The sequence below is a fragment of the Idiotropiscis lumnitzeri genome, chromosome 21, assembly GCF_059441095.1.
Source record: "Idiotropiscis lumnitzeri isolate Australia: NSW breed Sydney's pygmy pipehorse chromosome 21, RoL_Ilum_1.0, whole genome shotgun sequence".
Lineage (NCBI taxonomy): Eukaryota > Metazoa > Chordata > Actinopteri > Syngnathiformes > Syngnathidae > Idiotropiscis > Idiotropiscis lumnitzeri.
In genome coordinates this window covers 11,514,817-11,531,793 of record NC_142411.1, presented here as the reverse complement: position 1 = coordinate 11,531,793, position 16,977 = coordinate 11,514,817, and the positions used below count along the sequence as shown (strand labels likewise).

General features: G+C 44.9%; 1 protein-coding gene across 3 annotated transcripts in view; it reads right to left on the bottom strand.

Annotated features, from left to right (window-relative positions):
• kcnk10a (potassium channel, subfamily K, member 10a) overlaps positions 1–16,977 on the bottom strand; it is a 41,527-nt gene that overhangs the window by 19,475 nt on the left and 5,075 nt on the right. For 2 of the 3 annotated variants that reach the window (XM_088286162.1, XM_088286161.1), the window contains 3 exons: positions 9,326–9,443; positions 7,931–8,091; positions 282–474 (listed from right to left, as the gene is read on the bottom strand). In XM_088286162.1, coding sequence (XP_088142288.1) covers positions 282–474; positions 7,931–8,091; positions 9,326–9,443 — 472 coding nt within the window. The remainder of the gene's footprint in view (positions 1–281; positions 475–7,930; positions 8,092–9,325; positions 9,444–16,977) is intronic. The other variant, XM_088286163.1, reaches the window with a different exon arrangement.

Genomic DNA, 16,977 nt, shown 5'->3' with positions numbered 1-16,977 from the left:
ATTTAAAGCCTTCAAGTAACCTAGCGTTGTTTTTGGAATGCAGAAAGAGCTCGAGTACTTATATATGACCCACACAATCTGGGGCAGAAGCTAGAACCCTAAATACAGTACGAGGGCTAGACCAAATATTTGAACCAAGAATAATGGATTTGTCAGGCAGATGTTCTAACCACTAGCTCACTGTGCTGTCCATATCATGATTTATAAAAAAAAATTAAGACACATATAAGCATCGCCACTAATTTGGGTTTCTTTTTGTTACAATAGAAGAAAATGTTTACCTGCCACATAGTCTCCTATTCCAACAGTTGTCAAAGTGATGACGACAAAATATGTCGACTCTAGAGCCGTCCAACCTTCGATGTGTTTGAAGATCACAGCTGGGATGGTCACAAACAGGATGCAGCCAGCCAGGATGAAGAGCAGTGTAGACGCGACTCTGATTTTAGTTTGACTGATTTGGTTGTGTTTGTTCTATCAGGGAGGAATCATCCAGACAAACACACGCACACACACGCACGCACACACACACACGCACGCACACCCCCACACGCACCCACACACCCCCACACACACACAGAGTAATTGATTTATATCCGACAAGTATTGACTTTATCAACAAAAACAAAGTTTTAATCCAAGTAACTTAAGACTCAGATGAGAAAAGAGGAGAAAATACAGACTGTGATTTAACCTGCAAGCTCGTCAGTGTTGTATGCTAAATTTCCCATCAGTCTACTTCCACCAAAGCAAACCTGAATGCCAATGATATTGAGGCTAATTCATTGTATTAATTTCTGATCGACAGATATTGCTTTTCAACAAATTCAGTCAAGGACAATAAATTCATTCACTACCAGCCCAGGTAAAATAAATGTACTTTTTGGCTTCTATATACGTCAATGGTAGTGAATGTTCATATATTCCATCTGTGTATCTTAAAATGGACGCTTGACCCGGCTAAACATTGGCACATTTATGCATTTAAAAATCACATCAGTCCTAAAATATAGCTTAATTCTGTAGTGATTTAAGGGTTTTTTTGTGATGGGATTTATGACGAATTGGCACGCCCATTGACCTCTCCACATCCTCTCACCAGGCCTGCCTTCCACTGGACCCCCAGCTTTGACTACCTTCTCCACAATAAACCCCTGGTTCATGCCACTTCTGACTCCGTTAGCTCTTGGGTCCACTTTTCACCTCCACGGCTTCAACACAGCTGTAACAGAATAATCTGGCCACAATGGACCCGTCAACTCTGAATCCCCTCAGAGAAGTGCTATCCCTTCAATGTAGGCAGCTCGGTTGCCATGAAAAAATGCTTCACGAACTTATGGAGAGCGCACAGAGTTTACAACATCAGCTCACGCACCTCTCCGCCCGGATTCCCTCTCTGCCCCCCGCCGGGTGGTGTCCCTGGAGGGACACCTGATCACCCTTGTTTCCCACCAAACAATACCATTCACACTCATCATTTCCAAAAATCACAGAGAAACATTCACTTACACCTAATCAATTCGCCTCAAACGGCCATTGTGCTCAGTTTTCCTTGGCTTTGTATTCACCCCACTATTGACTGGCGACATCTTTCCATTACCAGCTGGAGTGTTTACTCCCATTCGCATTGTCTTCGGTCCGCTGACCAGGTTCCCAGTTCTTCCCCCCCTGCTTCCAACTCCAACGGATCTCTCCACGGTTCTCTCCTAATACCATGACCTCTCCCGTGTGTTCAGTAAAGATCTCACACTACCTCCCCATCGCCCTTACGACTGCGCGATCGATCTTCTCCCAGAGCCTCCTCTTCTCACCAGTTGGCTGTACAATATCTCGCATCCAGAGAGGGAAGCCATGGAAACCTACATCCAGGATTCCCTCATCTCCGGGCTCATTCGGCCCTCTTCCTCTCCCCTCGGAGCAAGTCATTTCTTTGTTAAAAAGAAAGATTCTTCGCTCCGCCCATGTATCCACTTCAAGGGACTGAATGAAATCACTGTTAAAAATAAATCCCCCACTCCCTCTCATTGATCCATCTTTTGAACCTGTCTGTGAGGCCCATGTGTTCTCCAAATTGGATCTTAGAAACGCTTACCACCTAGTCTGCATCAAAGAGGGGGATGAGTGGAAAACAGCATTCAATACTCCGCTGGGACACTTTGAATATCTGTTCATGCCTTTTGGACTCACCGATGCCCCGGCTGTTTTCCAAACTCTCATGAATGACATTTTAAAGGACATGCTGAACCGTTTTGTTTTCGTGTATTTGGACGATATCCTCATCTTCTTGCACTCCCTTCATGAACACGTTTTCGTCTGGTCCTTAAACGCCTGCTTGAAAACTGCATTTTTGTTAAACCAGAAAAATGCGAGTTCAATGTCTCCTCTGTACACTGGGCTACATCATTGCAAAAGGCCAACTCCAACCTGACCAAGCCAAGATTCAAGCCGTAGTGGACTGGCCCAACAAAGAACTACAACGCTTCCGGGGATTTGCAAATTTCTACTGCTGGTTCATTCGTAACTACAGCAAAGTGGCCAGTCCTCTCACAGCTCTCACCTCAACCTTTATCCCTTTTCAGTGGACCCCTGCAGCGTCGCAAGCTTTAAGTCTTCTCAAGGAGCTCTTCACCAATGCCCCAGTGCTCAAACAACCAGACCCTGCACTCCAATTCATTGTGGAGGTTGAGGCCTCGGACACAGGAGTGGGAGCTGTCTTGGTGGCCCAACATGGCCCGGGATACAAGGGAATCTGTTTTAGCCTGCTCTGTTTGTGCCCAGGGAAAAGCCACTCACATCCCTCCGGCTGGGCTACTGCGTGCTCTTCCCATCCCTCGCCGCCCCTGGTCCAGTCTATCCTCCGGTTACCATCCTCAAACGTACGGCCAGACAGAGCGAGCTAATCAAGACCTCGAGGTCGCTCTCCGCTGTGTGGTGTCCCATAACCCTGTGTCCTGGAGTTCAGCCCTTGCCTGGGTTGAGTACGCCCACAACTCACTCTCCCGTTCAGCAACAGGTATGTCGCCATTTATGGCTTGTCTTGGCTATCAACCACCACTCTTTGCAGACCAGGAGCATGCTGTAGCGGTGCCATCTGTGAATGCCCACCTCCGGCGGGTCAGGGGAGTATGAAAGGAGGTCAAGGCGGCCCTCGCTCGTTCTGCTCAAAAGAATAAGCACCTGGCGGACCTTCATCACACTCTGGCTCCTGCCTATGAACCTGGACAGATGGTATGGCTCTCATCCCGCGACCTATCCCTTCAAACAGACTCACATAAACTCACGCCAAGATTCATTGGCCCTTTTCCTGTTGATGAAGTGATTAACCCCTGCGCAGTCAGGCTTAAGCTTCCAGACTCGTTGAAGGTACACCACACCTTTCACGTCTCTCTCCTCAAGCTTGTCTCCACAAACTCTCTTAGCCTTCCGGCCGTTCCCTCTCCACCCACCCGGATCATTGATGACCACCCTGCCTTCACGGTGTCCAAGGTACTGGATGTGAGGCTCCGGGGTAGGGGTTTCCTGGTGGACTGGGAAGGTTATGGTCCGGAGGAGCGGTCACAGATTTTGAGGAAACTACTTTTGGACAATTCTCTATTGGAGGATTTCTACGCTGCTCACCCCGACAAACCAGGTCGGACGCCAGGAGGCGTCCATTGGGGGGCGGGTACTGTGGTGTCCTGTTTATTGGTTGCATTTTGGAGCCTATGTTTCTCCCTACAGGGCTGGGGCGGATCCCTCTGGTCACGCTCCTGATCCGGCGCACCGGCAGCTCGTCACTGTCAATCAACCACCAGATAAAAGCTCAGTACAGCCAGGAGATTATCCTGCTTCAACCATGGTGCTCAGGCTCCCGCCTGCGTTCATGTGATCTTGCTCAAATAGAACTTCTGCCAAACTGACTCGATTCCTTGTTTCTCTCGTGTGCTGTCTCCAAGCGTCCCGCCTGTCCGCCCAAGCCCCTCGTCATCACCTGTGACCCCCTGAAGCTGCATTGACCTCTCCACGTCCTCTCACCTGGCCTGCCTTCCACTGGACCCCTAGCTTTAACTACCTTCTCCACAATAAACCACTGGTTCATGCCACATCAGTCTCCATTTGCTCTTGGGTCCACTTTTCACCTCCACGGCTTAAACACAGCCGTAACATGCACATTACTACTCTTGTCCACTTCAATTTGTAAAAACATATAAGCGTTCTGCAGAATAGTCTGGATCAAATTTGACCTCATATGAGCAAAAACCATGATCACCTCTACAAAATCAAAAACAAGGTGCCAGTCGCTTCTTCACTTACCCAGGCTTTATCGTAAAAGAGCTTAAATTTAGTTTTCGGATATTTAGCTACGCTAAAGTTTTGTTACGTCTCAGGAGGCAGCCGGCGGCTGGCGTCACGACCGCTGTCAGCATTGCGGTGCAATGACCACAAACTTTTTCGAGAAGCCCTGGAGGTGTTTTTTGACGCATCCCGTGTCGTGGTGCGGCACTACTTTTAAGGGCTGCTTCGGGGTTGTCAATTGCACGACAACCCCAATTGCCATACCTTGGTGAAATTTCAAATTTAAAAAAAACCATCACGCTAGCGCGCAACCCTGGTGATGATACGCAGTGCACAAATTTGATGGATGGATGGATAGACTTTGAAAAATTTGGAGAAAGAAAGCAGACGGCAAAGTGTGCCCGGGCTGGATGGGTCATTTTCAATTTTTTTTTTCTCAGAAACTGCACATAAGACCCTCATTACCTCATTCGCTTTTAAGTCAGCCACAGAAAGGCTAATCGTTTTCAGAGTTTGAAGTGGGCCTAAGATGTCCGCAAACGTTTGGGGCCGGTTGGCCCCATTATTTGCAACGTATTTACAATTACTAATGGAAAATTGTAATCAAGCTCTGACTTTCACCAAGTCATGGAGGGAAAAGAGAAGGCTGGCCGTAATTGTCATGATCCGTGTCGGTCATGTCAGTGTTTTTGTTATTTTCTTCACCTTCCTGCCATGTGCTCCTTTGTTTATTTGGTCAGCTGAGTGGGGCGTTCCCTTCAGCACTCGTTCCCCACCAGCCACGCACCTGTTGCCCGTTAGCCTCACACACCTGATTCCCATCTGCTCCCCTAATGACTGGACTATTTAAACACCTCACTCCGACAACCCATTGTCGGTGCATTTCTCCCGCCATGCCCTTCATTCCCGACATCGCTGCTCCATTAAGGACTGTCACGGCCGCTCCCCGATCTCGTTCTTGCTCTCGTTCACGTTCATGTCCCTCAGTATTTGTCACTATCTTTGTTCCTCGTCCTTGATCCAGTTTAGTCACGTTTTAGTTTGCCTTTGTTATTTTTTGCACCCTGCCACGTTGTTTGTCTTTGTTTGAGTTAATAAATTTCCTTTAAGTTACCCCTTTTCCCGGCTTCCTCGCATTTTGGGTTCACCCCCTTCCCGCCTACCGGCGAACCCTGACAGAATGCACCGACCAGAAAAGGACCCAGCGAGGGGCTCACGGCGGCGTCATGGACGCCGCCGCACGGACAACCGCCCTCATCAGCCTGCTGACCAGCCTCGTACCTCGTCTGTCTCTTCTCCTTCGCTCCCAGGTAATGATAACGACCACCTCCCTGTCATACCTCCCCACCTTATTATCGATTCGGACTATGATGAAGACCTTGAGCACCGTGCCTTTTCACCCCCCCACTTTTCAATCCAACCCGATTATGAGTATGATTTCGAGCACTATGCCCCTCACATTCTGGTAGACTCGGACCACGAAGATGACTTTGAGTATATATACAATCAGTTAGACGCCGAGCGTAACCCGGAATTAGCACAGACCAGTCACCTTCTTCCCCCCGAACAATTACTAACACCGTTTTCATTTGGGTTTATCGAGACCACCTCCTCTTCCACCACGCGTCGTTCACCTCGTCCAAAGTCACGTAAATCACGGTCACGTCGTTCACCTCGTCCACCGTCGGTTTCCGCACCTGGTCACATCCCCCTTGCATCTCATAGCTCACGTTCACCGGCACCTGTAGTCTTGGTCCCTCGTGTCTCCCGTTTTCCTGATTCCCGATGGCGGCAGGCTGATAGGGGTCAGGCTCCCCATCTCGGCTGCGCCCGGCTTGACTGCAGCGCCCAGCCCGCAGCCGGCCCCTCGTCAGCTGCAGCCTCCAGTGCCGGCCCCTCGTCAGCTGCAGCCTCCAGTGCCGGCCCCTCGTCAGCTGCAGCCTCCAGTGCCGGCCCCTCGTCAGCTGCAGCCTCCAGTGCCGGCCCCTCGTCAGCTGCAGCCTCCAGTGCCGGTCCCTCGTCAGCTGCAGCCTCCAGTGCCGGCTCCTCGCCAGCAGCAGCCTCCCGTCCCGGCTCCTCGCCAGCTGCATCCTCCCGTCCCGGCTCCTCGCCAGCTGCAGAGCCAAGTTCACGTCCCAGCGGAGCACACCCTGCGTCCGCCCCAAGTTCACGTTCCGGCGGAGCACACCCTGCGTCCGCCCCAAGTTCACGTTCCGGCGGAGCACGTCTTTTGTCCGCCCCAAGTCCACGTTCAGGCGGAGCACGTCCTGCGTCCGTCCCAAGATCACGTTCCGGCGGAGCACGTCGTGCGTCCGCCCCAAGTTCACGTTCCGTCGGAGCTCGTCTTGCGTCCGCCCCTAGTTCACGTTCCGGCGGAGCACGTCCTGCGTCCGCCCCTAGTTCACGTTCCGGCGGAGCACGTCCTGCGTCCGCCCCAAGTCCATGTTCAGGCTGAGCACGTCCTGCGTCCGTCCCAAGATCACGTTCCGGCGGAGCACGTCGTGCGTCCGCCCCAAGTTCAGTTTCCGGCGGAGCACGTCTTGCGTCCGCCCCTAGTGCTCGTTCCAGCGGAGCACGCCTTGCGTTCGTCCCAAGCTCACGTTCCGGCAGCGCACGTCTCGCGTCCGCCTCAGGTCCATGACCCGGCGGCGCACGTCTTGCGCCCGTCGCAAGTTCCTGCCTCGACGGCGGTCGGTGATTCGCCGCCGTCCAGAGTCACGTTCGCGGCGGCGTCCAATGCACCGCCGCCGCTTCTCGCCTCTGCCTCAGCGGCCATCGACGACCCGCTGTCGCCCCCTGCTCCTGCACCGGCGGAGGACGATGAAACGCCGCCGCTTCTTGTCTCTGCTTCGGCGGCGCCCATCGAACCGCCGCCGCTTCTCGTCTCCGCCTCGGCGGCAACCGACCGTCCGCCGCCGCTCCGAGTTCCTGTCACGGCGGCGTCTGCCGATCCGCCGCCGCTCACAGTCTCTGCCTCGACGGCGAACCCTGACAGTAATGTTCATTTCCTGGAGGCATTTACTCCTTAGTTTGGTATTGATTTCTCAAAAACAAATTGATGAAATTGAAAATGCAAGCTAATATAATTCCCCCCCCCCCAAAAAAAAAAAAAAAACGTAAATTGAGCTTGTTCTTGAAACACCATATGGATGAGCCCTTTCATATCAGATACTACAGATGCGTGCTGAAATTTAAACTATGAGGCATATAATACATGAATATATAAACATGGGCCGTCCCAAGAGGATATAAAAGAAGAATAAAAGCTAATTGGATACAATTAACTTCAAAGAAGCCGTTTGTTTCCGCAACACTGCAATCAGCATATTGGGCGATACTTCTAAGTCACCTCAAAAAAAGAAAAGAAGAGCTCATTTACGGTGACAGACAGTATTAGTGGTTATTGAAACCTTGGTTTTATTTTCAGTTGTTTACTTTTACTTACTCTCTAGAAAATATCAGTCTTTCTTTCTGAAAAGATTTTTTTATGTCACAATAGTGGTGGAAATTATTTTAAAATGATTTCTCGCAGTCTAATTTTTTTATATCATTAAAGCTTGATATTTCAACACAGGTTTGTAGACTTTCTATCCCACATGCATATATCTCATATAACATCTCAAACACACGATACATACCAAATGAAATAACTCACCCGAAACATCTTCTCCACTTTGGCAATACTTTTGACAAATATGGTCCCTAGCTGGTCACCAACCCCTGCCAAGAGGAATCCAAACAATGGGATGCCAAATATTGCATATAGAATGCAAAAAATCTTTCCTCCCTCAGTGCTTGGAGCGATGTTACCATACCCTAAAAAAATATGGAATAGAAGGTCAAGATACATTTTTTTGCAGGTTTGAGCTAAATCAGATATTTGAGCCACTTGGGCTGATGTCACTGGTAGACCAGAAAAATCAAAAATGATCTTTAATATTAATTTGATTATTTTCTATCAACTCTTGAAATGGAACAGAGAGTTATGTCTTATTGTTGAAATATGAAAAAAAAACGCCAAATAAATCCAGTGACACCCGACCCCCCTCCCATCTACTTCCCTCCGCCGGCCTCTTTTGGCTGATGTGCATCACTGACGGACTTGATGGTGAGATAGTAAATTGCAGATGCTCCCCAACTTACGAACATTCGAGTTACGAACAACGGTACATACGAACATATCTGCGCGTATGTCAAAAAATGTTCGGAAAGAGATGCTGTAAGTTAGATTTTGTATTTCGCGCCTTTTTCCGAGTAGTGCTTCTTTCCGCCACTAATACCGACGCTTGGCGCTGTGAGAGCTCACCCAGCATCCAACTTCCTGATGAAAAAAACGAAGAAGAAAACTGTGCAATTGTCGTTAGATCGCTTCTTTCGGCCAGTTTCTAGTAAATCCTCTAAGGAAGATACTCATCAACCCTCATCTTCTTCCTACATTGAAGTTACGGAGGAGGAAGTAACTTTTGAAGCCCATTCCAGCGACGACGACGATCCTTTCATGATATAAAATCCTCCTCTTCCTCCATCATCTCCTTAAGCATCGGGTACATCTTCCAAAAGTAAGTTAAACCTCATTTTATTTATCTTATTAGATACATGTACATACTGTGTGTGTGTGTCTCTCTCTCTCTAACATACATAGTACAGAACTGTAGGTATTCTCTCCATTTTATTAAATGTTTTTTTCAGTACAAACCAATACAGGTTACTTATACAAGCCTTAAACATACTTATATAAATCTTCAATATACTTATATAGGCCATAAACAAAAATTATAATACAAAATATAGCGCGGAAGCAACTTACGAACGAATTCACCTTATGAACGATCGTTCGGAACGTAACTCTTTGTAAGTTGGGGAGCGTCTGTAATTTACTTTTTTATTTTTATTTAACTGGGCAACAAATAAAAATACAAACAAATACCAAAAATTTTTTTTTAAAAAAGTGCTCAACTTTTGGTACAAAGCATATATATATATATATATATATATATATATATATATATATATATATATATATATACTTTAGAGGATTTCATGATTGTACCTATAGTTGTGATAACTGTTCCAGCAAAGAAGAAGGCACTACCCAGATCCCAGTGGCTGGAGTTATAAGAGGTATCACCAACAGGATTCACACCAGCATTCACAGCATCAACAGAGTGCTGGAAAGAGAAGCCAATATGTTATACATTTTGAGAATGAATAGTGTGTTACAGATGTTATTGTGTGTGTCTCACAGCCTTACATCATTGTGTGGGTGTGAATGGATAATGTGAACTATAGATGTAGAAATTTGTCATTACCTCATGATTTGATTCAGAGGGCTACGATTTGATTCACCAGGTTATTTGATTATCAACGTCTGGAATCATAATTGGAAATGACCCACATTTCCATGACTAAAATAAAATTACATAGATATTTACTTCAGTGATCCTTTTTTTCAAATAAATTGGAAGGAATGTATGTATTAAAATGTAACCAATAAAACATTGCAAAAAATGTTACCACAACCCCAAACCGGTGTTTCGATTGTGTATTGTCAAATGATTGACAAAAAAACATCCCAACAATATTGCTGATTTAGATTATAATAATGAACAATTTCATTATGCGGTATCATATTCTTATCACACATAACATATTACTCCATTGACACATTTCTGACAAAAAAAATAAAAAAACAAAGCGCATCTTAGCTCAGTGTTATGTCTGACAAGTGAGTTGCTCATCTGGGAGCCACAGCCTTGATAAACCAAACTCGAGATCAATTTCACATTTTCAACTTTATCTGCTTTGGATTATTCTGTTTATAGATTTAAACATTTTAATGATCATGGGGAGGTACGGCTGAGAAATTATATGTGACATCTTTCATTCACATGAATTTATATTCTCCCAAGTTAATATAAGTGGAAGTTTTTCAATCATGTTTTTAATTTGGTGCAGTTGTGCCCTGATAGAGTAAAGCATTTTTTGTACTGATGCATCCTTTGATTAATGTATTGCAAATAATCTTGGAGACTATGAGTAGACTGGAGACCTAATGGTGATAATTAAGTTGCTCAACATTTGGAACAAAAATTAAATCATCATCATCACTGGAGGTTGACATGCTATTGCTCTTTTAAGACCACTGTTTGTGTAGGAATGTGCAAACTTGGTAGCCAGCCATTCTACCATCCATTTTCTGTGCTTCTTTGCCTCATTCGGGTCACGAGTGTGCTGGAGCCCATTGACACTGACTTTGGGTGAGAAAAGTAGGTTGTCAGCCAATCGAAGGGTACGAATAGACAATAAACCATTCATTCTGATATTCACAGATAAGGACAATTTCAAGACTTCAATTATTTTCAACAAACCTAACTTTCATGCTTGAGAGCATGCAAATTCCACACATGAAGGCCAGACCCAAAATATGAACCCATTGCGACAATAGTGTTGTTAGTTAGAGTTGATGCTGCTTGGGGGACAGATTGGAGCACAGGTGTCAAACTCAAGGCCCGGGGCCAGCTCTGGCCCCTGACATCATTTTATGTGGCCCGAGCAGGGCAAATCATGTGGTTCAACTTCCTGTTTCTAGCACATTTTCTTCACTTTTAACATCGAGATACAGTGGAACCTCGGTTTTCGAATGAATCACAGTTCGAACAAATCGGAGTCTGAACAAAAAATTTGAGAAATTCTTGCTTCGTAGTTCGAACAAAAATCTGAGTTCGAACGCCGGTACGACGCGTGAGTGCGTACGCGAGGGTGGGATGGTGAGCGGCGTACAGGTGTAGATCGCTCTCTTTGTGACCAACTGTTGTCGCGTGTGGACGTGCTGCGTTTTGCTCTCGCGTTTTATTTAGGTGTACGAAGTGTTTTAGCCCCTAATCTGTCATGACCCGTATCGGTCATGTCAGGTCTTTTGTTTGTTTTTGTCACGTCCCGTTTCAGTCATGCCATGTCTTTGTTTTGTTGTCCCAGCTGAGTGGGGGCGTTTCCTCCAGCGCTTGTTCCCTTCCCGTGTCATCATGGCTGGAGAGACGCGCCCACCAGCCACACACCGGTTCCTCATCAGTCACGCAGCTGTGTCACATTGACTGTTAATTACTCGGACTACTTAAGCGCTCAGGACCGACGGCTTGTTGTCGGAACATTGCTTCTTTTGCTTGAATGTTACGGTCGCTCCCTGATCTCGTTCCCGTTCTCGTTCACGCTCATAGAGATTTGTCACTGTCCCTGTTTCCTCGTCAGTTTTGTTCAGCCTAGTCGCGTTTAGTTCCTCTTTCGTTATTTTGCACTTTGTCACGTTTGTTTGTTTCCCCCAGCACCTGGTTTGCCCTCTTAAATTCACTCATTAAATTCCTCTTAAGTTACCCTTGCCTGGCTTCCCTGCATTTTTGGTCCTCCTCCTTCACCTCGCTACGAGCGCCCCCTGACATAATCATGCCTCCAAAGAAAGTCAGTGCAAGCAGCAAAGGAATGATTTCGGTGTTCGAACAAATCGCTTTTTGAACAGGGTTCTGGAACGGATTATGGTCGAGAACCGATGTTCCACTGTATGAGATATTTCCATTCATTTGTTACCAATACTCCCCTTTTAAAATAAATTTAAAAATATTTTGAACAAACAATTACTATTAGCTTCAAAACTGGCTTTCCATCAATTTGTTGTTTGTATATGATAACGTAAGGTGATCATACATTTAGATGGGTTCACAGTCATAACAGCCCTTTGAAGGAAGCCACAACTACTATGTGGGCTGTCCACAAAAATGAGTTTGACACCCCGGGATTGGAGTGCGAGAACGGGCGAGAGGAAGTGACGTTTTCCCAGTGTTACAGGACTGGATCAACGTACTGTACGGTATTATTTGAATCTAATAAAAGTTAAGTAAGCAAGTTAATGCCTTAATCGTTCGCTGTGTAAGGTCAGTTAGTACGGAACAGAGAAAACACCAATGACCTTTAAACTGTGAGGCAATTGTGCTAACCTCTTGGTCACAGTGCTGTCATGGTAGAGACAGTTACTGTAAGTGTAAATTGAATGTTAACCTATTAAGGACTTTTTAGTGTTTCTGAACCCAGGAAGGACCATTACATCAGACTAAATGCTGAAGAATGAGAATTCGGAAAAGATCATCCTGATGAAATTAAATCAAATTATAGTAATGTTAACTTTTTCAGTTTTGGCCACGTTTTCACAGTTTGAAGTCTCCGCTGTTAACTTTAAAGTTGAAGCAGGCAACAAATTTTGATATAGTAAACGGTGCAGTGGGCGGCACAGTAGAGCACGATGGCCTCAGAGTGAGAGACAGCAGCGGTCGTGGGTTCGATCACAGCTCCGGCCTTCCTGTGTGGAGTTTGCATGTTCTCCCCTTGCCTGTGTGGGTTTCCTCCAGGTACTCCGGTTTCCTCCCACATTCCAAAAACATGCATGCCAGGTCGATTGAACACTCTTAATTGCCCCTAGGTATGAGTGTGAGCGTGAATAGTTGTTCGTCTCTGTGTGCCCTGCAATTGGCTGGCAACCAGTTCAGGGTGTCCCCCGCTTACTGCCCGAAGATACCTGGGATAGGCTCCAGCACCCCCCGCGACTCTAGTGAGGAGAAGCGGTCCAGATGATGGATGGATGGATGAATGGTGCAGACCTAATGATCAAGTCTGGCTGGTACCGGTTCACTTTTTGCCCCTTGAGATTGTATGGCTGAAGAAAAATTTACATTGACTTCACTTAAACAAAAGGCTGTTGTCTTTATTTATTATCCCGTTCAATGCACATCTTGCTTTCTAAAGTAAAAAGGAATGTGCCCCCACTGGACGCAAACATTGTCCAGACTAAAGTAGTGGAAAATGTCCTCGCTCAAGCGCCTCCAACTGGTCCGAAATGCTGCCGTACGCCTCTTAACTGGCGCTCGGAAGATGGATCACATAACCCCATTCTTTGGCCTCTCTCCACTGGCTCCCAGTGCACTTTGGTGTTTGCTTTAAGATACTTCTGTTCGTCTTCAAATTTTAAATGGCCTCGCCTCAGCGTACATCTCTGAGCTCCTTCACCCCTACGCACCTACCCGCTGCTTCAGGTCTGTGGACCAAATGCTGCTGGAGGTGCAGAGGACTAGGCGGAGCCTCAGGGGGGATCGCGCCTTTTCTGTTTCCGGTCCGTCCCTATGGAATGAGCTCCCATTAAACGTTAGACAAGCCACCCTCTCTGTCCATTTTTAAAACACATTTTTATTCTTTAGCTTTCGACTCAACACGAGGCTGTCGCTGTTCTGCTATTATTCTTGTATCGATTGCAAATGTGTTTGTGTTTTATTTGTGTTCTAATTACCTACTAATTTATATGACGGCATATGGTAAGCACTTTGTTACTGCTCTAGCTGTTGTGAAATGCTCTATATAAATAAAATTGTATTGTATTGTATTGTTTTTAGCAATTTGTTTGTCATTATGGGACTTTATGCTTCCAGCATGTGTGTGTGGTTTAGTAAAGACCTTTTTCTGTTCATGCTTGATTATGCCCTAGTATAGTGATTCGAAACTGGTTAGTTGGGATCCAAAAGTGGTTCACGGGTACATTTTGGTTGGGCCACGGCCAGCCAGTAAAAAAAATTTTGATTTTTCTTTTCATAATAGTACTCATGTGTACCAAGTTCCCACATAGAACATAAAATATTGGGTCAGCATCAGGAAAGTATCAGGCAAAACTTCAATCTCATCAAAGAAAAAAACAAAAACAAACGGTTATAAGGAAGTGGATGCAGGTTGTCTTGATACTTTTGTCTACATAGTTAACCTGTTTCATGAATCATATATAACTAAGCTCTTCAGTATCATTTTCATCTTCAGCATACAAACAAATAATACTCCTTATTACCTTTTATTACCACGTGGAGGTAGATTTTTTTTCGCAGAAAAAAAAAGTGCAACACAACAAGTCTACATGATCTAGATGATAACGATGTCATTAGTCGCCACCAGTTGAATTTTGTACACATTTTTTATAATTTGTCTTTGTTTGATTGGTAACAGAAAAATATACTTTGGTTGTCCTTGAGCCTGCCAGCTAGATAATAAGAAAATGAAACACTACTCAAGCTCGTGAAAACTATGAAAATATTTCCAAGCACACACAAGAAGTGTGGTAAAAAAGTGAAGAATGTGTCAAAAAAGTTCGAGGACAGCGCAACACTGGGGTGCTATAGCCCTGTCATAAATCTGTGCTGCACCAGTTAAGACCCTACAGCATTTTAAAAAATATTTTAAAATGTAATTATGGAATATTTTCTCATGCCCGCTACATATCGACACTGGGAATGCACTGGTAGAGAAAAAAAAATCCCCAAGAACAAAAAAAAAAAAATTAAACGTTTCTTTTCTTTTTCAAATATTACATAATAAACAGAATGTAAAATTATTTAACAGTTTTTGTCACCTTTTGCATCAATTGAGTGGCTATTTGGTGTGCCCACCTTGGCCACCTGGGGGAAGTATAAGGTGGGAATGTTCATTGAGACTCAGGTGTTCTCAGCTTGACTCGGCTCTAGCTCTCATATAAAGAACAAATTATTGTGAGTAGTGTTACAGTATATTGACATATGTTGCTACATCTTTTGAGTGCAAATATCCACTGCTTTAAGTGTTTTTCATCTATTGGTTTCTATTGGAGTTGGGTATAATCCTACCTCCAAAATCATCACTTTTCAAGAGACCCCAAAAAACAATAAATTAGCATAATCGAAGAACGCAAGCCATTTTCAACACCTAACACGAGGATGAGCAGAATTTTGAAACTATTAGATCTACTTTAGCCGTGAATTTGATGGATTGTGCTCTCTGGCGTTCTGACAATGAAGTCATCGACTAAAATGATAATTACTTGTTGCTCGAGTGTCTAATGAAGGTATTTTGTTTATTGAAATTCTGTAGTGAGTATGTTTTAATGTAAATTATGTCATATAAGGAAATTCGAAACAGTCGCACGTCTATATTGTCCCGTGCGGCTCTCGCACTGCCTGCAGGTCAGCTGTTATAAAATATCGTAGTTTGGTCTTGAGGGAAAAGAGATGAGTCACAAAAGACTTTACTGCACTTCACTTCTAAGAGGAATTAAGTCGTAAAACGGCACACAAAATAACTCCATCCCGAGCGCACTCTGCACTCCATGGGAATTATGTCAACAAGCACCATATAAAATCATTATTTCCACCTGTCTGGCATATATTGCCCCCCCACGTCATAACTATGACATCTAACTGCCTTTTTTACTACATCCGACGTGGCGCCTTTTACTCAGACCCATAGTGTGTCAGCCGATAAAGTCATCCTCAGACTCGTCTATGGTTGCCACGGTGACGACTGGTAGGCATGATGGCCTCACAGTGCAGTACATGTAATTTGCCTTCTGCCAAAAGTCAGTTGGGGCTATTGTATTGTGACTACATAAGCAGTGCTCTGCCTTTCTGACCAGAACAGCCTTGAAAAAGAGACCTCGGTCTCAATGCACTTTTACTTTCTGGTTAAATAAAAGTTGTGTCTGATTAACTGACTGCTCCCGTTCCTTGCAACCCTGAAACAAGATATGTGGTATAGAAAATGGATAGTCAGCCATAGGATCATGGGGTAACAATACATCAGCATCTCATAAAAATGCTGTAAAAGGCTTCTTTAGAATCATGGACTTCATTAACTGATCTCAAGGGAAATAGTGTGATATGATGTAACATTATTTACCGCAGTGACTCAGACCTCTTTTCAAAGAACTATCATTTTTAACAAAAAGCCTGGGAATTATGGTACATACAAACTCAGAACATTATCTTTAAAACATTTCAAATTGAGGAACTATGGTCTTATATTTTGCACTACAAATGAACAGAATAAGCTGTTAGCCAGGTCATGTCCGCTAGGTCAAGTTTCGAAGAGAGTTTTTTCCAAGAGTGTTTTTTTTTTTATCCAGAAGATAATTTGCGGGAATAAGGGCCGATCTCTCTGTGTTTTAGGTGTCACTCCAATTGGTGGATTACATGTCCGAGGTGCACCTTGCTTCTCTCCCAAACTCAGCTGGAATCATCTCCAGCTGAAGCGTGACCCTAAAACGAATAAGCGGTACAGAAAATGGACGGATGGGCATTGCTGCGTCTCCAATTATCAACTATATTGTGGGATTTATGTGTTATAGGGGCATGTGATAAGTATCTAACATATAACACTGGAATCATACTTAGTCTGATAACTTCACTTATTCTGTTGTATACAAGTATTCATTGTCTTTTATTCTCACAGGGCCATATTTTCCCATGTGTGTCATTTATGCACCCTCTAACCAGATACGCACCCTGGGTAGAGCAACCCTAAAATGCAAGCGTTCTATCAATTCTAGCCCTGGGTGTATTCGCCCGTGGACCTAAGCACTTTTCCTCTTCTGTACTCTGATGGTTGCAGTAACTTCAGTGCTCCATGAAGATCAAACTTCATTTTGCACCTTTATATTCAGTACGACAATGGCTGACTCATGCTGATGGCGTGGGACACACTTGGCCGTAGTGCTCATTAATTGCCCAACAGTCGTAATGTGTCTCTCTACCCCACTACGCCGATGGCCGAACATCGACAGGATATCATATTAATTGGCGAAAAATATCTATAACCTAAAACTTCAATTGCAATATAATTCACCACAGCCTCTGGAGGGCATAAACGAAAATA